Below are 21,929 nucleotides of genomic sequence, written 5' to 3'. Positions count from 1 at the left end.
GAGCCGGATGCAGGGCTCAATCCCAGGACCCAGAGATCACGACCCTAGCCAAAGGCAGAGGCCCAACCCACTGAGCCACCCAGGCGCCCCTTAAGTTTAATTCATTTTAATTTAAAAACTGATGCTCAATTTAATTATTGGAAAATTTTAGTGCAGTTGGACTAACTTGGGCATGTGAATCTACTTTCTTCGACTATAAATTTTATGAAATATAAATATAAATCAAGAATTTCCAATTGGGACGCCTGGGTGGCTCAGTGGGTTAAGCGTCTCACTCTTGGTTTCGGCTCAGGTCATGATCTCAGGGTCATGAGATCCAGACCCACTTAGGGCTCTGCACTCAGCTTGGGGTCTACCTGAGATTCTTTCCCCTGCACCTTCCTCCCTCTCTGTTCCCCCCTCTGCCTATGCTCTCACTCTCTAAAAATAAATAAATAAAATCTTTAAAAAAAAAAAAAGAATTTCCAATGAAAATTTGGCACTTAGAGATGTGCTATAGATATAAAATACACACCAGATTTCAAAGAATTAGTACCCAGAAAAAGTGAAACATCTCAACAGATTTTTGTATATGTGAAGTGATATTTTTGACACATTGAGTTAAATAAAACATATTATTAAAGTTATTCTCAGGGCGCCTGGATGGCTCAGTCATTTAAGCATCTGCCTTGGGCTCAGGTCATGATCCTGGGGTCCTGGGATCAAGCCCTGCATCTGGCTCCCTGCTCAGTGGGGATTCTGCTTCTCCCTCTTCCCCCACCACTTGTGCTCTCTCACTATCCCTCTCTCTGTGTCTCAAATATATAAATAAAATATGTTTTAAAAAAATAAGGGGTCCCTGGGTGGCTCAATTGGTTAAGCATCTGCCTTCGGCTCAGGTCATGATCCCAGGCTCCTGGGAGAGAGCCCCACATAGCAAAGGGCATCCTGCTCAGCAGGGGGTCTCCTTCTCCCTCTCCCACTTCTGCTCCCCCTGCTTGTGCTCTTTCTGTCAAATAAATAAGTAAAATCTTTTTAAAGATAAAATAAAAACAAAAAATAATTTTCACCTTTTTATATTTTAAAATGTGGCTACTAGAAAATGTTTAATTACACATGTGATTCACATTATATTTCTAATGGATAGTGCAGGGCCAGAATGTCTCCAAGGTGCACATGGCTCTGAAGCAATAAAGACCTGGTTTGAACCCAAGCTTAGATGCCTCAGAGCTGTGTGACTCTGAGCAAGTCACTTTCCCTCTCTGAGCCACAGTTTCTGCATCTTTGAAATGGAGATCATAGGTGTGTGGTGAAGATCCAATGAAGAAATGTATGCAAAGTGTCTGGCAGAGAGCAAGCAGTCTCCAATCATAAGCTCTCATTACTGTCACTGATCTTCTGGACAGCACAAGCAAGTAGAGTTATAAACGTGGCATACTCACATCCAGCCAGCACATTACAGCTTCTAAAGAACATTCCACAAACCATTTTCCAAGTGTCCTCTCCCCCACAGGAAAGGAGCCTGAGGCTCTCTATGATGTGTTGTTGGTGGTTTTGGGGGTTTTTTTTTTGTTTGTTTGTTTGTTTTTTGGTTTTTTTTTTTTGTGGGTTTTTTTTTTAAGATTTTATGTATTTATTTGACAGGGGTAGAGAGAGAGAGAGAGACAGAGCGCATAAACAGGGGGAGCAGCAGCAGAGGGAGAGGGAGAAGCAGGCTCCCCGCTGAGCAAGGAGCCTGATGTGGGGCTCGATCCCAGGACCCTGGGATCATGATCTGAGCCAAAGGCAGACACTTAGCCATCTAAGCCACCCAGGTGCCGCTCTATGATGGTTTTTAAATAGGTCCACAGATTCTCTGACATTCCTTTCTTCAATAAATGGAGACTAATTTCCCTCCCCTTGAGTGTCAGCTGGGCTTAGTGACTCCCTTTTAATGACTAGAATACAGCAGAACTGACAGTATGAGATATCCAAGTCTGGGTCATAAGAGACATTGTCAATTCCTCTTGGCTCTATCTTCTGTGTCACTCCCTCTGGGGGAAGCCAGCTGCCTTGTCACAAGCGTACTTGAGCAGCCTTCAGTTAGGCCCGTGGGGTAAAGAACTAGGGCTTCCTGCCAGCAGCCAAATGAGTGAACAATATTGGGAATAGATCCTCTAGCCCCAGTCAAGCTTTCAGATGAGGACAGCCCCAGCCAATACCTTGACTGCAACCTCATAAAAAAAGCCCTGAGTCAACAATATCCCGGCTTAGCCTCTCACATATTCCTGATCCACAGAACCTGAAAAATAATAAACTTCAAGCTGTTAGATTTGGGGGTAATTTGTCACACAATAAATAGATAACAAATACACTTTCTTTATGGCCCTGTGGTTAAAGGTCTGCTCTTCTCGAGGAAAAGAGCCCCAGTCCTGGTTCTGGTCCATCTTGGGACTACGGTGGCCACCAAAGAGTCCAGAGGCCAAGGCACAAACCACAAACACTAGGCCAGGCTGCCTATGTGCTCACAGGCTCTTTATTTATCCAAGAGGAAGGAGGAGAGAGGATGAAGAGAAAAACCGACGCTCCAGGTGGTGGAGCTGAGGGGAGAAATGAACAGAAAGGTTCCTCCTCTTTCTCTTGCCATGGACCCCAGGGAACTCCAGCTTCAGAGGAGGCCTCTGAGGGTGGCTTAGGGGCCTCTAGGAGGCCTGGCAGTTGTTGTCTGGGGTCAGGATCCCCACAGGGGCACGTCCCAGGCTCGGAATGGCTTTTGTGTACACAAAATATCTCTCTGCAAAAGGCACTGGTGGGGGAATGGTGGGGCAGCTGGGAGGTTACCCCATCACAGGCAGGATCCACTGTGTCCTGAGTCCGGGTCCAGTCCCAAGAACATCCCAGACTCCCTTAGAGGCTGGGACTCCAATCTCTTATTCCTTTCCACTCCCTTCCCTCAGCCCAGTGGTGAGCAGGCAGTCAGCGGAGGGCCGGGTCAGGCCAGGTGGCAGACACCCTCTCTTCAGGGCGAGTGCTTCCAGTGACCTCTAGGCCAAAAGCCCCAGGCGGGTGACTTTGGCAGAGAGGAAAGAGTGGATGATGAAGACCATGGTTTTGGGGCACGAGTGCAGGTCCAGCTGCTGCAGGGTGGATGGAAAGAAGGGTCAGGAGCCCCACCCAGCCTGGCCGCTGGGACAACACAGCCTCCCGCCCCCTCCACTCACAATCTCTCCTTCAGCACCCCCGAAGTCCAGGAAGAGGAGGCTGGCACCGTCATCCGAGGACATCTGCAGCTTCTCAAAGGGCTGTCGAAGCAGCACGGCTCGGGCTGAGCCGGGGTCCGCCGCCCACAGTGTGAAGCCCTTGTCGATGTGCACAGAAAGGCTGCAGGGCCGGCCATTCCACGTGCAGGCTGTGGGGGCAGGGGGGGTTGCACGTGGGCACAGGCACAGCTGGCCCCTCAGAGACCATGAGCCCCACAGCAGACCCTCATCAGTAATGCCACAGATGGGGCTTGAGTACCGCTTGGGACGGGGAGCTCACTGCCTCGTAGGCCATCTGTACATTCTCCCCGCATGGAGTTGCCCCCATCCTCAAATACAGAAAAATGGGCTCTTGGAGAAACTCTACCCCACTTCAGGTCCCACCATCAACACCAGAAGTAGAAAGGGAAACTTAAACTCTGCCATTTTCGGAAGGCCCACTCCCTCTCTCCCTATAAAGGTTATCAGGAGACCCACCAAGCATGGCCCTTGGAGACCTTAGAGACCCGTTGAATTGCCCCGTTAAATGTGAATTTTGGATAAGCAATGGATAATTTGGACATATTTACACTAAGAAAGTATTTGTTGTTTTTCTGAAATTCACATTTAAGTGGGCGTCCTACGGTTTTTCTGGCAACCGTACCCCAGGGGAATCACAAAGCCGGGCAAGAAAACCCAGGGCAAAGAGTCTTACTACCCACTGGGGCACCTGCACATCCAAAAGAGAGAGCTCCTAGGGACCCCAAAGCCCACTTCATATCCCCCTCCTGAAGCACCCTACAGAAGGAAGTTTGAATGCTTCTGGGGGTGAGAGGCTCATCACCAGAGAGGCACTCCCAGATCCGCCCAGCCCACCTGTAGACACCTCTTGCACACCCTCAGCAGCCCGGTGACAGCCATCCACCAGCTGGCGGGTCCAGGCGGCCAGCTCCTGCGGCGACTCCACGCTGAACAGGTGAGTGTCCACACCATGACGTGTGCCCGTGCGCAGGGCGAAAGAGAGCTCTGTATCGTAGGGCACCAAACCCTTGGAGGGACCTGAGTGCACCAGCCTAGGAGTGGCGGGGTGGAGTGAAGGGGGAGGGCAAAGTGTGATATCTCAGACAATAGGGAAATAGGCCATGGGGTTGGTGACCTGGGGAAGGGCCCCTGTGACTCCTTTACCACCTCATCAGTGAACAGGACTTCCAGCTGCGCCCTGACAGACTCACCGGCCCACCTCCTGCCACCCTTCCCTTGCTCCCGCAACTCCGTCCATGCTAGTGTCTTCAAACACGTGGAGCACATTCTTGCCTCAGCACATCTGCACAGGCTGTTCCCTCTGTCAAGGGCACTCTTCCCTGATGACCTGCATGGCTCCCTCCCTCACTCCCTTCAGATCTTTGCTCAAATGTCATCTCTGAGAAGCCTTCCCTGACCTCCCTATCTAAAATAGCACCCCTGGCACTCACTAGCCTTACTTTTCATCATGATAACCAGAAATTATACTTATTCTTTATTTGCTCCACTTGGTTTTTGGTTGTCTTTTTTGCTAGAATATCATCTAGGATACAAATTTTGTCTAATTGGTTCACCACTCTCTTCTCAGCAATTAAAGCAATGCCCAGCATATAGTAGGTGTTCAATAAACATTTATGACCTGAATTAATGAGTCCCTTGATTAGTTTGGCAATCCATGACCAGCTTATTCCTGGTAGACATCTGGCTCCTGACCCATGGGCTGGAGCCCCATCCAGGGGAAGAGATATGAGCAGCAATGGCCCAGGCACTTGGTTTGATTCCCACTTGCTGTGTTAACCTAGGGTAACTCACTCGCCCTCTCTGGGCAACAGACGCAGGTTCTGGCCCCTAGCCCTCTTTGCTCCTCACTCCACACACTCTCTCTCATAACTTCAGCTACCCACTAGAGCTGCTGTGACACCCAGTTTCCCGTTTTCGGGCCCGGAACTATAAATCCACAACTCCCCAAGATTCCCATCCAAACTCCCTATCCGTCCCCCACTCAACTCGGCAACTTGCTCCAGTCTCCCTCTTTTGCACTCCCACCCCTAGTCCCACTGCTCATCCAGACACAAGCTCCAAACCTCCCATTCATCCATTCATCCTGGACACCTCCCTCACCCTCCCCATCTGGCAAGCGCTAAGCCCAGTTAATTTTACCACCCATGTGTCTTCCAATGCAAATGCGGCCTTTCTTCTCCATCTGCTGCCTCCACCCACCTCCACCATCTCTCCTGCATGACTGCACCAGCCTCCCAGCTTCCATCCTTCCCCCTCCAATGCATTTCCCATGTGGTAGCCACAGGAATTCTTCTAAAACTCAACCCAAGTTGGGGCACCTGGGTGGCTCAGTCGGGTAAGCACCAGACTCTTGATTCCGGCTCAGGTCATGATCTCAGGGTTGTAAGATCAAACCCCGCTTTGGGTTCCACATTCAACAGGGAGTCTGCTTCGGATTCTCTCTCTCCTTCTTCCTCTCCTTTTGCACAACACCCCCACCGATCGCTCTTACTATCTCTCTAAAATAAATAAATAAAGGGGGACCATGGTGGCTCAGTCAGTTGAGTGTCTGCCTTCTGCTCAGGCCATGATCTCAGGGATAGAGCCTCCGCATATGGCTTCTTGCTCAGCAGGGTATCGGACGCTGGGCAGGGGGGGAAGGGGGAGGTGGTCTGCTACTCCCTCTCCCTCTGCCCCTCTCCTCCTCCTGCTTTCTCTTGCATTCTCTGTCTCTCTCATAAATAAATAAAATCTTTAAAAATTAAAATAAATCTTTTTTTAAAAAGCTTAAAAATAATTTTTTTTAATTAAACATACACACACACACACACAGACCTCACCTCACTCCCAGGCTAAAACCCTTCCACTGGGCCACAACTCTTTTTTTTTTTTTTTTTTTTTTTTTTTTTTTTTTTTTTTTAGAGGGAGAGAGAGCGAGCGAGCACAGGCAGACAGAATGGCAGGCAGAGGCAGAGGGAGAAGCAGGCTCCCCGCCGAGCAAGGAGCCCGATGTGGGACTCGATCCCAGGATGCTAGGATCATGACCTGAGCCGAAGGCAGCTGCTTAACCAACTGAGCCACCCAGGCGTCCCTGGGCCACAACTCTTAAGATAAAGCTACTTGCATTCCTTAACCGGGCAGGAGAGTTTCCACAAGATCAGGCCCTGCCAGCTCCCTGCCTCGTTTCTCTCCATTTCCTGTATAGAGTCTACATCCCGCTTACAGCACACTCGGAGCTCCATGAACACCCTGTAGCCCTTAATACTTCTGTAACTTTGACCATGTTGTTCTCTCTGTGTAAGACGCTCTTCCACTCTTTCAGAAATAGCAAACTTCTACTCGTCCGTCAAAGCCCAGCTCAACAGCACCTCCTGCTAAAGCCTTGCCCATCAGACCAGGCAGAGTGAAGGGGTTCCTAAACTCTGTGCTATGGAGACTGTTCCTAGAGCAGCCTCCCCCACCAGACTGGGTACTCCCTCAGGACAGACTGTTGGGATCAGCTCCCTGTCCCCTGAACCATCTACACAGATTGGGGTAGAGTAGGTGTCAATCAGTGAGTGACTAGTGGGACCTCGCATCCTTCTCTTGCAAGCCCCCATTTTACAGATAAAGAAACTAAGGCCCAGATAACATAGAGACTTGCTTCAAGTCACCTGGCAAATAACCCAGGGCAGAATGAGGCTGGAATCCCCCAAGCTCTGAGGCCCATGGAGAGCATCACCCCCACCCAACCTCTGGGTGAGACAGGCACCCCTGCCTGCCCGCGGATACCTGGTGGCAATGAGGGGGGCCGTACGGGCTGGCTGGCTCAGAGCCTCACGGGTTTGGGGTAGATGGCAGTAGAGAAGCAGCTCCTTCTCGGTCAGCAAGGCCAGGGTGGGTGCCGTGCCCCCACTGGGCAGCTGCAGGGGGCAAGCCAACAGTGAGGAGGGGCAGGGAGGGGTGCAGTCAGAGGGCCAGGATGGAGTGGGATGGTGCCCAGGAATGTGGTTAGCTCCAGGGGAGGGGTCAAGGTGGGGGACTGAGGCCTGGCCCAGCAGGCACCTGCTCAGTCAGCCAGCCGATATGCTTGATGTCCTGGCTCCCGGCTGTGCTGGTGGCTGAAAGCAGCGCCTGCAGCTCGTCCTTGACCCAAGGCATCAGATTGTTGACCTGGGCCTGGATAGCAGCTGCCCACGACTTTGCGCTAGCCTCGTCCTTGGCTCTCAGGAAGAGGGTGTCTTGGCCATCTGCTGAACAGATCTCCAGATACCTGCAGGCACAAACAGAGGGGAGGGGAGGACCAGCTTGTTGGGCTGCAGCTGCCCAACCTTGAAACCTGGCCCCAAACCCCACTCTCTGCAAAACCAGGAGAAACCGCAGGGTATCCAAGAGATGGTGGGGAGTGACACTCCCTGCGGGGGCTCCAGCCACAAGTGGGGCTTCGTAGGGCCTAGGAACAAGAGACTATGACACATACACACACAGGCATATACATACAAATTAAACACATATGCAAACATGTGTGATAGGAGACAAAATCACTGCGTGAGGATTCATGATCTTACTTTTTTTCTCCTGGTTTCTAAGGAGAAGGATTCTCCCTCTGAGCCAGCTCCCGGCTCCTCCCTTGTGGCACAGGATGCAAGTAATAAACTAACGGGGGCGGGGGTGGGGGGAGAGCGTGGAAACTGAGAGGCCAAGTCAGTCTGCATAAAAAGAGCTGGAGGAGTGGAGAACGGAGAAGGGAGGGAGAAAAAAAGCCATGTGGACAATTGTGGGGGAAGGGTTTCCGGGAGGTACTGAGAGGAGCAGTGACAGGGAAAGGATTTTAAAATGTTATGTTTGAACCATGAACGATTCACTCCTCTTTGCCCTTTCTGTCACAGATGAAGTGAGACAGAAACTGGAGAATGGCTCACACGATACCCATTCCAACCCCCTTCTCCTTTGCCTCCCTCTAGGAAGGGAAGTACCTGAATTCCCACCTCCCTTGCAGCTAGGGCTGGCCACCAGATCCAACCACGAGACATAGACAGAAGTCTCTAGCGAGGACGTCCTCTCCCAACTGAAGGGAAAGCTTCCCTAGATGGGGTGGTTACTCTCCAAAGATGGCTTCCACCAAATCCATCCCTCCCTGTCCACACAGTCCACTTTTCTCATCAAGAGGTGAAGTTTCTTTCTCTTCTCCTTGACCTTGTAACTTGGTTTGACAAATAAAATGTGACAGAAGTGACATTCTGGCATTCCCAAGCCACCACTAAGTCCAAGTACCCTGCGACCAACTACCCTGAGAGGAAGAACAAACAAGGCACATAGAAAGGCCTTGCGGAAAGAGGACTGCTTAGCCAGCCCCTGGCTGTTCCAACTATTCTAGCTGAGGCAGCAGCCATGGGGGCGAAGCAGCCATCTTGTACTTCCAGCCCCCGCAGACACCACAAAAAGCAGAAGAACTGGCCAGCCGAGCCAGCTCGGATTATAGATTTATAAGAAATAATGAACTGTTATCTTTCAAGACACTATATTTTAGGATGGTTTGTTATGCGGCAAAGGAACAAAATACCAGGAGAAAAGCTCCTCTGCCTTTTGCCTTCTTCCTGCCTGGAATACGGACACAGGCTTCAAGGCACAACCACCATTCTACCTCTAAGAAGAAAATACACAATGAAAATGGCAGAGGAGAAGCTAGAAGCTTGATTCATTAAGGGCATTCTTGAGGAGCGAAAAAAGCCTAATTAGCTGATCCTGAACCATTTCTCAAACATGTGGAAAAGTAAACCTGCCCTTTATTTTAGCCATTGCTTACTGGCCTTCCTGATACTTGCAGTCCAGTGTGATCCTAACACGTAGTAAAAGTGTGAAATATTTTTCATTACAGTTTGGTTACCAGATCATGTTCCTTTGGGATATTTAGTGCTGATAAGGAACCACAGGTATATCCAAGTTATCTGTGTTACACACGTGCCCATAGTCAAGCACGCATGTACACACACACACACGTGGATATTAACACAAACATACACAAACACGTAGGCACAAATCTACACCCACACCCATGCAAACGCTCACATATGCACACAAACGCTTGCATTTACTGTCAATTCCCCATGAACACAGAAAACACATGAACACACATGTTTCGGGTGATGTCTGGAATCAGGCTGGGAAGCACAATTTACCTAATGTTCAGTAAGTCTCAGGAATGACTAATACCACCTCGCCTTCATCTAACACAAAAGGCCCCTTTGGTGGAACATCTTAAGTGACCTGCAAATCACCAGCTCTTGCCTCCTGGGGGCAGGCTGGAGCTGGGATCGCGGGTAGGGCTAGGCCATCTGGATGCTGAACCTCCAGGCCAATGTTGGGCTTCAGCCGGCATTGAACCTCAGCTGTAACTAGGACCCACAGCAAAAGCCTTTTATGCTCACACTATGTAAACACCACCCTTCGATCCTGCATACCCTGCTCGGTCAACATATTCTCCAGTCAACCACCACCATCCCTCAGGCACCTGCAGTTTCTAAAGCAGAGAGGGCTACTGGGAATGAGGCAAGTTCTATCCCTTCCTGGGTGTGTGATCTTGGGCAGGTTACTGCCTCTCTCTGTCCTCATCTACAAAATGGAGCTGAAATAATGGGCCTTTGCTCGTAGGGGTGCTGCGAGAGTTAAATTGTGCATGGTAGGAGCGCCTGGGTGGCTCAGTGGGTTAAAGCCTCTGCCTTCAGCTCAGGTCATGATCCCAGGGTCCTGGGATAGAGCCCCACATTGGGCTCTCTGCTCAGCAGGGAGCCTGATTTCCCCCTCTCACTCTCTGCCTGCCTCTCTGCCTACTTGTGATCTCTGTCTGTCAAATAAAAAAATAAAATCTTTAAAAATAAAATAAAATAAATCGTACATGGTAAACACTCAATAGTGTTGGCTCTTACCAATCTTACCATCAATGAACCGGTAAGGGCTGCCCATATGTGAAGGACAGTAACTTTCCACGGCCCTGACATGAATGTTATTGGACATCTACAAACCTCAGCAGAGTTAGAAGAGACTTGAGAGGATCACTGAGTCTAGAAACTTTATTTCCCAATGGGGAATCTAAAGGTCAGTGAGGAAAAGGGACTAGTTCAAGGAGAACCAGGACTGGACTCCAGGGCTCTTCTACAGTCCAAGCTCCTCCTCAGATGTGAGCTGTTCAGAGGAAAAAGAGAGAACCCAAGCGTACCATCATCCTCTTCACTCTTACACCCATTCAACAAACAAACATTTCTTAAGCCCTACTATGTTCAGGCATTGTACTGGTCACTCGCAACACACCACCATCTTTCCTTCAACCCCACCACTCATATCTGCCTGAGTTGCCCCCCACCACCCCAGACTTACCTGGGCTCTGGGTCACTGGGGGTGCACCTCCTCGAGACATATGCCATCTTCAAGGACACGCGTTTGGCATCACTGAGGTCCCGGGGTGGGGGGCCAGGGGAAGATGGCTGTTGCTGAAGGGGTGAAGCAGGAGGCGAGTCCCAGCCAACCGAGGTCCCGCTGGCAGAGTTCTTAAAATATGGTGAGACCTCCTTCATGTACTTGACTGGTCAGAGGACAGGTCAGCAGTTACTGTCATGACATGGGCTCCCATGCAGCACACATCACAACTGTCACTAATTCATAAGAGTTTAATTTATGTCCCATATCGCTATCCTCCTCTAGGTAAAGTCTCTGACAGGGCAGCATGGTAGAAAATACTGGATGCATGCCAACATCCATGCTCTCCTGTTTCCCCTGGCTTACAGAACCATGCCCATGCCGCCTGGAAGAAAAACCACACTTCCCAGCCTCCTTTGCAGCTAGGTGTGGTCACATGACTAAGTTCTAACCAAGTAAGTAGAAGTGTTTGGACCTTTGGGATGGCTGCTTAAAGGGACTCGACAACAGCCACAACAAGGCGATGAAAGAGCACTGAGACAGGAGTCAGGAGGTGGGACTGCTCTTCCACTGATCCACTGTTTGCCTCTATTTCTTCAGCCTGCTCACCTGCAAGGAGGAGGTATGGAATGACATAGTCCTGTGGGACCAGCTGCCAATTGTCCTCCAAGATAGAGACAGCCTTCCAGCTTGAGACCCTTTTTGAGGCTCCCTTATAGCTATGAGTACTTATGTGACCAAGTCTGGCAAATAGGATGAGAGCAGAAGGGATGTGTGCCGCTGCCAAGGCCTGCCTATTAAAGAGGCATGCCCTTCCTTTCCTCCTCTGTTTCCCTGACAGGGTTGAGCTGGCTGGGACACAGATTGGTGAAGAGCCATCTTGACCATGAGGTCATGAGCCACCGTCTAAGGAAGGCTGGCCAACAAAACAGAAATAAATGGATGCTGACACTTTGGAGATGCCACGTCAGACATGGTCTGTTTCCTAAGAAAGCAAGGATTTCTATTATATGTATTTGTAAAAGATATAATAGAGAGAGAGAGAGAGCACACAAGTATGGGAAGAGCAGAAGAGAAGGGAGAGGAACAAGCAGACTCTGCTCTGAGTGCAGAGCCCTATGCAGGCTTCGATCCCAGGACCCTGAGGTCATGACCTGAGCCAAAACTAAGAGTCAGATGTTCAACTGACTGAGCCACCCAGGTGCCCCAGGACTTCTATTATATTTAAGCCACAGCATCTTATGGATCTCCTGTTACAATAGCATAGCTAGTACCCTAACCGATATAGACGCTCTTAGCTCTGACCAAATATTATTAAGTATAGTGGACACCTTCTAGAACAGCACTGTCCAACAGAGTTTTCTGCACTTAGGTAAATGTTCCATATATACACTGTCCAATGCAGTAGCCACTAGCCACATGTGGCTATTGAGCACTTGAAATGTAGCTAGTATAAATGAGGACCTGAATTTTTATTTTATTTTATTTTATTTTAAAGATTTATTTATTCGACAGACAGATATCCCAAGTAGGCAGAGAGGCAGGTGGGAGGAGTTGGGGGGGAAGCAGGCTCCCTGCTGAGCAGAGAGCCCAATGAGGGGCTCAATTCCTAGGACCCTGAGATCATGACCAGAGCCGAACGCAGAGGCTTAACCCACTGAGCCACCCAGGTGCCCCTGAATTTTTATTTTTCTTTAATCTTAATTACTTTAAAATTAAATTCAGTCTTGGGGTGCCTGGGTGGCTCAGTGGGTTAAAGCCTCTGCCTTCGGCTCAGGTCATGATCCCAGTCCTGGGATTGAGCCCCGCATCAGGCTCTCTGCTCAGCGGGGAGCCTGCTTCCTCCTCTCTCTCTGCCTCCCTCTCTGCCTACTTGTGATCTCTATCTGTCAAATAAATAAATAAAATCTTTTTAAAATTTTTAAATTAAATTAAATTCAGTCACGCACTTGGAGCCAGTGGTGACCACAATGAAGTTCTAGAATAACAGCCTAGATCTACTTCTCTGCCCAACTGACCCATGAATTCATGTTCTGCTATGTGATCCTGCCCTTCCGGCTATGCTAGCTGGACCAAGATGAGCTCCTGACCCACAGTAGACTCCCCAACATGAGACTGAGAGAGATTCTAGACTGGTGTCTTGAACAAACACGAATGCTATGGGGGCAACCACCTTCTGCTGTGGGGACAGAGAAGAGGAAGAAGCTGGTTTGTACAGAGAATTAGTGGAGATACATATTGATAGAGGGAAGGTGCTGTCGATCACCTGCTAATGCTCCAGTTTCTGATACTCGTCCTTTAGAAAGTCGAACTGCCATCCCAACAGGAGTTATGATATTTGCAACCAAAACAGTCTTCACTGGGGCCTGGACCCATGCCTTTTTAGAAAAGGAAGATCTCACTAACAATGGCAGCTGGAGGTGAAGGCAATATGATGACAAGTTTGATCTGAGATGAGCCTGATAGGAGTAGAGATTTAGAAACAAGTCGGTTTTCCTGAGTACCTACCATGTACCAGGTATGGGACTGGCCTTAGGTAGGTAGGACTGAGATGGTAAACATATGTACTTCTTTATCCCTTGCTCATGGAAGACATCATAAATCAATCATAGTATTCTATGGCATGCATTACCCAGCCACTAAGCCTGATTGGTAATAAAATATTTTGATCATTCTTGCTATATTTATTAGAGGTGCCTGACTGGCTCAGTTGGTAGAGCATGTCTCTTGATCTCGGGGTCATGAGCCCCACACTGGGCCTAGAGCCTATAAACATTTTTTAAAAATAGAATAAAATATAAAATGCTATTTTTTTTAAAGATTTTATTTATTTATTTATTCGACAGACAGAGATCACAAGCAGGCAGAGAGGCAGGCAGAGAGAGAGGAGGAAGCAGACTCCCTGCCGAGCAAAGAGCCCAATGCGGGACTTGATCCCAGGACCCTGAGATCATGACCTGAGCCGAAGGCAGAGGCTTTAACCCACTGAGCCACCCAGGCGCCCCTAAAATGCTATTTAAAAAAGCAATCTAAAGGAAGGCAATTTTAGGATTGGTTCAGCAACTCAATGACATTGAATTCAGGGTAGGCCTCTCTGCCAGTCTCTTGGCCTTCCCCTCATGACCATAAGATGACTGCCACAGCTCAAACCAATCATTCCTTACATGACAAAACCCAAAGCAGGGAGGTGATAGGCAGAACAAAGGGCTTTCTCCTCAAAACTCCTTATCAGAGAGGTAAATATTCCCATGAAGATTTATATCTCATTGGTCCGACTGGGCTCCATGCCCACTTCTAGAAATATCATTAGTGAAAGGGAATCATCATGACTTAGATCATATATCCACCCAATAAAATCAGCATTCTGTTAGCAACAAAGAATTCTGGAAGGTAGACAACCAACACTGTCTGCCACATTTGCCCGGGCATCTGGACTGTTCCCAATTCCGATGAGCAGCAGTCTCCTCATCTCTAAAATCAGCTACTGGGAAGACATTGTGTACGTCATAGTGATTAAAAGACTTACCCAAGTACTGGTCTCTCTTCTCCTAGCTATGCTGTCCCCACTGCTGCCCTACTAAGGGATGCTTATGCCTACTAATCCTTGGGCAGCCTCCCTTCCTCTCCCTTCAACTACCATGCCCTCATGGCCATCTGACTTGCCAACCATCTGACTTTTGCAGTCAAAGCCTAAATAGTATGTTCTGCCTGTGAGCAAACAAACCAGGAAGGGGTGAGGAAGCAGTTACTGGCCCAGCTCCCTGGAAAAGCCAGATAAGAAGCTATTTCTATCACAGAAGACTGTCCCTCAGGCTCAGACAGGATCCAAGGCAAACAGCAGTGAAAGTGAGAGGAAGTTACAAACCCTACTAGGGTTGGAAGAGCAATTAAGCTGAAAACAAGAGCAGGTTTTCTTGAAAGAATTAAGTCTAGGTCTGAAGTTTGGGAACTAGGACTAAAAATGACTCAATGACTCATCCTCATCATTGCAGCAATGACTTATCCCAGAACTGACTATTGGATTATGTCTCAAGGGGCAATGGAGGTGGGACACATTACAGCCTAACTAATAGTCAAACCATTCCCCCGCTTTTCTCATTGCTAACAGAATCCTGAGCCCCACAGATTCGGCTTCTTCCCAAACAAGGAAGAAAATCATGATGGGTCAAAGCTAACCATGATCCTTCCATCCCTCTTCCTTGTGATTGGTTTAGAAAAAGGCAGATGATACAATTCTGGCCAATGAGAACTGAAGGAAAGTACACTGCCTTCCCTTTCTCTCTTCTCTCTAGCCTTTATAAGTTGCTGGGAGGGGGTTGGTCCTAGAGCAATGATAGTCACATTTTGAGCACAAGGATTGGGGTCAACACATTGAGGATGGTGAGGCCTTAAACTAATATACCATGTAGCCATGCTGCTTTTAGGTTTTCTGGGGAAAACTCATTTCCTTCACTGTCTTAACCCCTTTGAATTGAGTTCCTGTTACTTGCGGACAAAAGCTTCAGGATTAATACAGCCTCCCCACTCCCCACCCCCCACCCTGTATAGGGAGGGGAGATACAACTGATACAACCCCCTGCTGTCACTAGCCACACCCCTCCCCTGCACCTTTCATCAAAATCCAAGGCTCTCTAGGACCTGAGCCCTGCCTACCTCTATGGTTTCACCCCCTGCTACATCCCTAATCTCACCCTCTAGTCTAATGATCCTGGCCTCTTCAGGATGCATGCCAACATCCATGCTCTCCTGTTTCCCCTGGCTTACAGAACCATGCCCATGATGCCTGGAAGAAAAACCACACTTCCCAGCCTCCTTTGCAGCTAGGAGTGGTCACATGACTAAGTTCTAACCAAGTAAGTAGAAGTGTTTGGACCTTTGGGATGGTCCAAACTTGCACTCTTTTGAAAACGTTCTCTCTGCACAGAATGCTCTTAGTACACAGTTGTTTTTTTTTTTTAAGATTTCATTTAGTTATTTGAGAGACAAGAGTGTGTGTGTGCACGTGTGTGTGTGCACGTGCACTAGATGGGGAGGCAGCTGAGGGAGAGGGAGAAAGAATTTCAAGCAGACTCTGTGCTGAGGGTGGAGCCTAACACAGGGCTCGATCTCACCACTCTTGAGATCATGACCTGACCAAAATTAAGAGTTAGACGCCTAACTGACTGAGCCACCCAGGCACCTCAGTACATAGCTCAGATTTACAAATCTTGGATTTGTATTCCAGCTCCAGTGTTGTCTAGCTACGTGACCAAGGACAAGGAAATTCACTTGCCTGGGCCTTGTACTGCAAGTCGATAAGAGAGGAATAACAATATCTCCCCCAGAGAGATGTTAGAATTAAATAAGATGATATAAAATGTGTGGCAGAGGTAAGGGACTCAAGAAATATGAGTTTCTTACCTACCAGCCACCCCTGCCCTTCTTAGAACTCTGCTGAGACTTCGTATGCTGGGGCTCTCTCTCACCAAAATGGGAGCTCATAGAGGACGGAAAATGGACTGGAGCTGAACCAGGAGTCAGTGTTCTGTAAATGGAGAAATGAATGCCAAGGTATGAAAGGTTCATTCAGGAGAGAGAAGGGGCCACAAACCCAGCCCAGTTCCATCACCCCCTAGGAAGCCTTCCCAGATGCCCACTCTGGATCCACTACACCCATCACTTCTGCAGTCCCCTACACCCCACTCTCCTATGTGTGTGTGTGGAAGTCTGTGTCCCCCAATAGGCTGGGAGCTTTGTGAGGGCATGAACCTTATCTGACTCATCTCTGTGTCCCTAGAATCCAGCAGGGATCTCCTATGCTACATGCTTGGCAAATGAACATTTGTCAACTCTGGAAGCCAGAGAAACCACTTAGAGCCGCTGCTCACCCAGGCTGTCCCAGAACTGGGTCCTCCCTCTCCTTTCCCACAGAAACATACTATAAATGGACAGCACACAAGCCGATGCCCAAAACAGGGCTTGGGTTTCACAAACCAATTGGCTTGTCCCAGAGTGGGGGTGGGGTTCAGGGGGCCCCAGAATGTGGCCATAAATAGCCCAGCTCAGAGGCCTCCTCCCTGCTCTGATTTCTGCCTGAGTCACCCGCCCAGGCAGGGTGGGGCTAGCCAAAGGCAGTGGCCTGAGGGCTGATGGCCCTGTGGTCAGCATTCTTGAGACTCCAAAGATAAGCCCAGCTGGTATCCACACCCTCTCCAGCCAAGCCCCTGACCCAGGACCTGGTGAAGCAGTGACACTTGGATCCTTCCTCCTCAGGGAAGCTAAGACACACAAACATAGGACACCCTGACCCTTCCAGAGGCCCCCGTTCCCTTATAGCTCTGCCAAGAAGAGACGGGACCCAGGCCTGGCCCCAAGGATCCAGGAAAAAGACTCCCCCAGGAACACAAGGAACTGAAACAGGGCAGGATCATTCACCTGGCCCAGGACAATTGGGAGGAGCAAATGTGCTGCAGAGAGAAGGGGACACATCCATTTTAGCTCAACCAGTATCCCCAGTACTTATCCCAGTGTTCACTAATGCTTGTGACTGAACGTCCTGGCTTTGAGTCTTGACTGAAGCCCGTCCTCTAAGCTCACTTGTCTGTTCAGTGGGCACTCACCTACTTGGCCCTGGCTGAAATCATGTGATCTAAGATCCAATTGTTTACTAGGCTAGAGCCTCTCTCCTCCAGCCAAAATGTCAGTTCCATGAGAGCAGGGACTTGCTTTCTTATGCACTAGGTACCCCAGAATCTAGTATAGTACCTGACATATATACTAGGTAATCAATAAGTATGAAATTTGTTCAATGAATGAATTTAGACAGACCTGGGGCTTCTCATTTTGGAGAGTGGGGGCTCTGGAGTGAGGCAGGTTTGGGTGTAACTTCTTTGCTCGGCGACCTTGGACAAGTGACTTGAATTCTGTGACCCTCTATTTCTTCATCTTTAAGATTTTTTTATTTTATTTTATTTTTTTAGAGAGAATGAGAGAGAGACATCACGTGCAAGGAGGATGGAGGGGAGGAGAAGGAGGGAAAAAGGAGAAGGAGAGAGAGAATCTCAAGCAGACTCTGTGCTGAGCCCAGAGAACAACACCGGGCTTGATCCCATGACCCTGAGATCATGACCTGAGCAGAAATCAAGAGTCAGCTGCTTAACCGACTGAGCCATCCAGGTGCCCCAATTTCTCCATCATTATGACGGTAATAAAATAGATCCATTTCTTGCGGCGCCTGGGTGGCTCAGTGGGTTAAAGCCTCTGCCTTCAGCTCAGGTCATGATCCCAGTGTCCTGGGATTGAGCCCCACATCAGGCTCTCTGCTCAGCGGGGAGCCTGCTTCTTCTTCTCTCTCTCTCTGCCTGCCTCTCCGCCTACTTGTGATATCTCTCTCTGTCACATAAATAAATAAATAAAATTTTTAAAATAGATCCATTTCTCACAGTACTGAGACTCAATACCAGTAAAGCACTTCACCCTGCCTAGCATAGACTAAGTCTTCAATAAACTGCCTTGTGGTTATTTTTGCTGCTGTTCTTGGTATGACTATCTAAGGGGATAGGCCCAGGAAACAGTGATAGGCAAAGTTTTCAGTCCAGGCCCTGTCACCTGCTCTCTGGCTTTGGCAATCCCAAGGTCTCTCTGCCTCATTTTCCTTCCCTGTATGATGGGCACTGATGCGCCAGCTCTCTGAGTAGGTATTGTGAAGACTCAAGTTGAGGCTGCCCACCTGCTCACGAAGGATGGTCTGGAGAGGATGTGGGATTCTAAAGGCTCTGGAAGGGGCGACCTTTAAGGTTCTGCTGGTCTAGCAAGGCTGGGTTATAAATAGTTCCCAGCCCCTGGCAGGCCCTGCATCAGGCCTGACCAACAGAGCCTGCATTGCCACACTCTGGGGCATGACAATCTCACCTTACCACATCCTCGAGCAGTACAACAGATGCCATCTGTCAAGATCCTAAAGGCAAGTGAACCCTTTGACCTCACAACACCCTATGCAGGAACCCCGCTTCAGATAAATGCTCACAGGTCCACAGAGGGCTCACAGCACCATTGTCTATGATGCAAAAGGCTAAGAACAACTTGAATGTCCACGAGTAGGGGCTGCTAAGTATAAGATGGGAGCTCTCTGACTAGCAGACCACTCAGTCTTGTTCAGAGCTATGTCCATGGCGCCGACATCAAGTCCTAGTGCAGAGCAGGGCATCAGTAAATACTTGTTAAATAAATATATGAATCCCAATAAAGGGATATTATACTACCACTAAAAATAATGAGACAGAGTTACATGCACTAAGTTGGAAATAGGTCCTCAACTTGCTAAATGATCAAAACAAAAATGGAAACTTTCTGAAAGTGTAAAAATATCAACTGCAGTTATCTCTAGAAGAAGATAATTGCTCGGGACACCTGGGTGGCTCAGTCGGTTAAGTGTCTGACTTCAACTCAGGTCACGATCTCAGGGTCCTGGGATGGAGCTCCATATTGGGCTCCCTGCTCAGCAGGAAGCCAGCTTCTCCCTCTCCCTCTGCCCTCCCCCCCACCCCACTTATGCACTCTCTCTGTCTCAAATAAATAAAATCTTAAAAAAAAGAAGGGGGGAGACGCCTGGGTGGCTCAGTGGGTTAAGCCTCTGCCTTCGGCTCAGGTCATGGTCTCAGGGTCCTGGGATCAAGCCCCGCATCCGGCTCTCCGCTCAGCGGGGAGCCTGCTTCCCTTCCTCTCTCTCTCTCTGCCTGCCTCTCTGCCTACTTGTGATCTCTGTCTGTCAAGTAAATAAATAAAATCTTTAAAAAAAAAGAAGAAGAAGAAGAAGAAGGGGGCGCCTGGGTGGCTCAGTTGGTTGAGCACCTGCCTTCAGCTTGGGTCATGATCCCGGGGTCCTGGGATCGAGTCCCGCATCGGGCTCCCTGCTCAGTGGGGAGCCTGCTTCCCCCTCTCCCTCGGCCTGCCTCTCTGCCTACCTGTGCTCTTTCTCCCTCTGTCAAATAAATAAATAAAATCTTTAAAAAAAAAAGAAGAAGGGGCACCTGGGTGGCTCAGTGGATTAAGCCGCTGCCTTCGGCTCAGGTCATGATCTCAGGGTCCTGGGATCGAGTCCCTCATCGGGCTCTCTGCTCAGCGGGGTGCCTGCTTCCCCCCCTCTCTCTCTCTCTGCCTGCCTCTCTGTCTACTTGTGATCTCTCTCTGTCAAATAAATAAAATAAAAATCTTTAAAAAAATAAATAAATAAAATAAAAAGAAGAAGAAGAAGAAGAAAAAGAAGATGAAGAAGATAATTGCTTTACATTCTCCTCAGGGTTTTTATATTCTACTTTTTTACATTTTTTAAAAATCTACTTTACTTTCAAAAATATACCACCGTATGGGAGCTACAGGCAACTGATGAATCACTTAAATTCTACCTCTGAAACTAATAATACACTATATGTTAACTAAATTGAATTTAAATGAAAATTTAAATATCTATATATACACTTACATATATCAGCACATTCCAATCCGTGTAAGACAGGATCCGGAGATGAAGTTCTTGTCACCTCAATAAGCAAAGGACTCCAGGACCTTAGTACTGGGAGGAAGTCATGCTTACTGAGAGCCCACCATAGAACAAGCACCAAGCCTGACTCTCACACACATCTTCACCTGACGGCAATAGTTCAATAAGGGTCCCTGTCCTTATGTAACAGTTGGATACATTGAATAAACAGTCTCACGGGGGTGACATGACTTGCAATGCATCATAAATATTTAAGAACATGAGTTTTTATATCTGACAAATCTGAGCTCAAATCCCATCTCTGCCACTGTGTGACCCTGGGGAAACAGCATCACCTCTCTGAGTTTCAGTGCTCTCATCTGCACCATAGGACAAATAACAAGCCTAAGTTATAGAGGTGGTTTTGAGGGTTCAGTGAGAAAACATGGAAGGCACCTAGCACCGTGCCCATCATATTGCTGGTGGCTCAATAAACAGCAGACACCACCATCACCATCATTATCGTCATTATTTCCCCTACCACCATTGGCAGCCAGGCTCACACAGCTAATGGAGGCCAGAACATGTCTCCAGAGACCCCATAGGCATTTTAATCAAGATCCAGGGAACAAGGGGCACCTGGGTGGGTCAGTCATCGGGCATCTGCCTTAGGCTCAGGTCATGATCACAGTGTCCTGGGATTGAGCCCCACATCATGCTTCCTGCTCTGCGGGAAGCCTGCTTTCCCTCTCCTAGTCCTCCTGTTTGTGTTCCCTCTCTCGCTGTGTCTCTCTCTGTCCAATAAATAAATAAAATCTTTTTAAAATTTTTAAAAAATAAATGGTTCCTTGAGAACAATGATGAGAACAACAGGTCTTGGTGGCCATGGGAGGACTAGATGGGGGCTCCATTCAGAAGTCCCTCAGGGGCCTCAGGGGCATGGCATCACGTGGCTAAGCCAAGCAGGGTAGCTTCAGATTAGCTGCATCCGTGACTCATGTCTCTCCTTTGACAGCCTCTCCTTTAACAGCTGTGATACATTAAGACTTTGGGCAGGACACCTGGCAGCGCCCATCTCCCAGGGAAGGAGCCGGCAGGAGTCCCAAGGACTCACCATGAATACTCTCAGGACTTCCTCAAGCCCGGCCTGAGCTCTGAGCCCCATCTGAAACATTTAGGAAAGCCAACCGCAATTGACAAGGTTCAGGTAAAGTACCTGAAGGGTCAGAGATGTACCCCAGGGACAGATCCCTACTGACCAGGAGCTAATTCGTGCCGCTGGGCTCAGTGCCAGGTGCAGGGCTCTGAGACAAACTGCACATGAGTCTTGCCCTGAAAGACTTTCAGGTTCACTGAAGGAAATAACACTGAGGGCTTGCTGGGGACATAAAGATGAGAGAGGCTGACATTCACTGAACGCTTACGTGTGAAAGACATCGTGCTCTGCACTTCAAATGCATGGTCCCGCCCTTAAAAAGAGCAAATAAACTAAATAATCGAATACCTACTAGGAGCAGTGGCCTTGGTGTGTTTTAGTTTTTAATCTTGCAAATAACCATGCAAGGTAGGTATTACCCAAGGCTGAAGCAACAGTGGCCTCAGCAACCAGACAGACATCAGTTTGAATTCAGTCAATTTACTCGTCGTATGACCCGAAGGAAGTTATTTATGCTCAGCAAACCTCAGCAACCTTGTCTGTAAAATGGGGATTACAGCAATGCTATCATTCTATGCTGCTTTTTTTTTTTAAGATTTATTTATTTTAGAGAGAGAGAGGGAGAGAGCAGTGGGAGAGGAAAAGAGAGAATTCACAAGCACACTGTGCTGAGTGCAGAGCCTGACACAGGGCTCGATCCCAGGAC

The 21,929-nt window shown here is 48.6% G+C and overlaps 1 protein-coding gene across 1 annotated transcript in view; it reads right to left on the bottom strand.

Annotated features, from left to right (window-relative positions):
• Positions 1–2,472: 2,472 nt before the first annotated feature.
• The window catches only part of LOC111141636 (syntrophin alpha 1), a 29,187-nt gene continuing 9,730 nt past the window's right edge, over positions 2,473–21,929 (bottom strand). The window contains exons 3-8 of the mRNA XM_022494358.1: positions 10,572–10,776; positions 7,263–7,470; positions 6,990–7,120; positions 4,074–4,270; positions 3,180–3,367; positions 2,473–3,095 (exon numbers count right to left, since the gene is read on the bottom strand). Of these exons, the coding sequence (XP_022350066.1) occupies positions 3,003–3,095; positions 3,180–3,367; positions 4,074–4,270; positions 6,990–7,120; positions 7,263–7,470; positions 10,572–10,776 (1,022 nt within the window). The 3' untranslated portion in view covers positions 2,473–3,002. The remainder of the gene's footprint in view (positions 3,096–3,179; positions 3,368–4,073; positions 4,271–6,989; positions 7,121–7,262; positions 7,471–10,571; positions 10,777–21,929) is intronic.

Source organism: Enhydra lutris, unplaced genomic scaffold, assembly GCF_002288905.1.
Source record: "Enhydra lutris kenyoni isolate GAN:26980312 unplaced genomic scaffold, ASM228890v2 scaffoldscaffold6, whole genome shotgun sequence".
NCBI classification, from domain to species: Eukaryota; Metazoa; Chordata; class Mammalia; order Carnivora; family Mustelidae; genus Enhydra; species Enhydra lutris.
The sequence above is the reverse complement of the archived record's forward strand: the minus strand, read 5'-3'. Positions and strand labels throughout refer to the sequence as shown.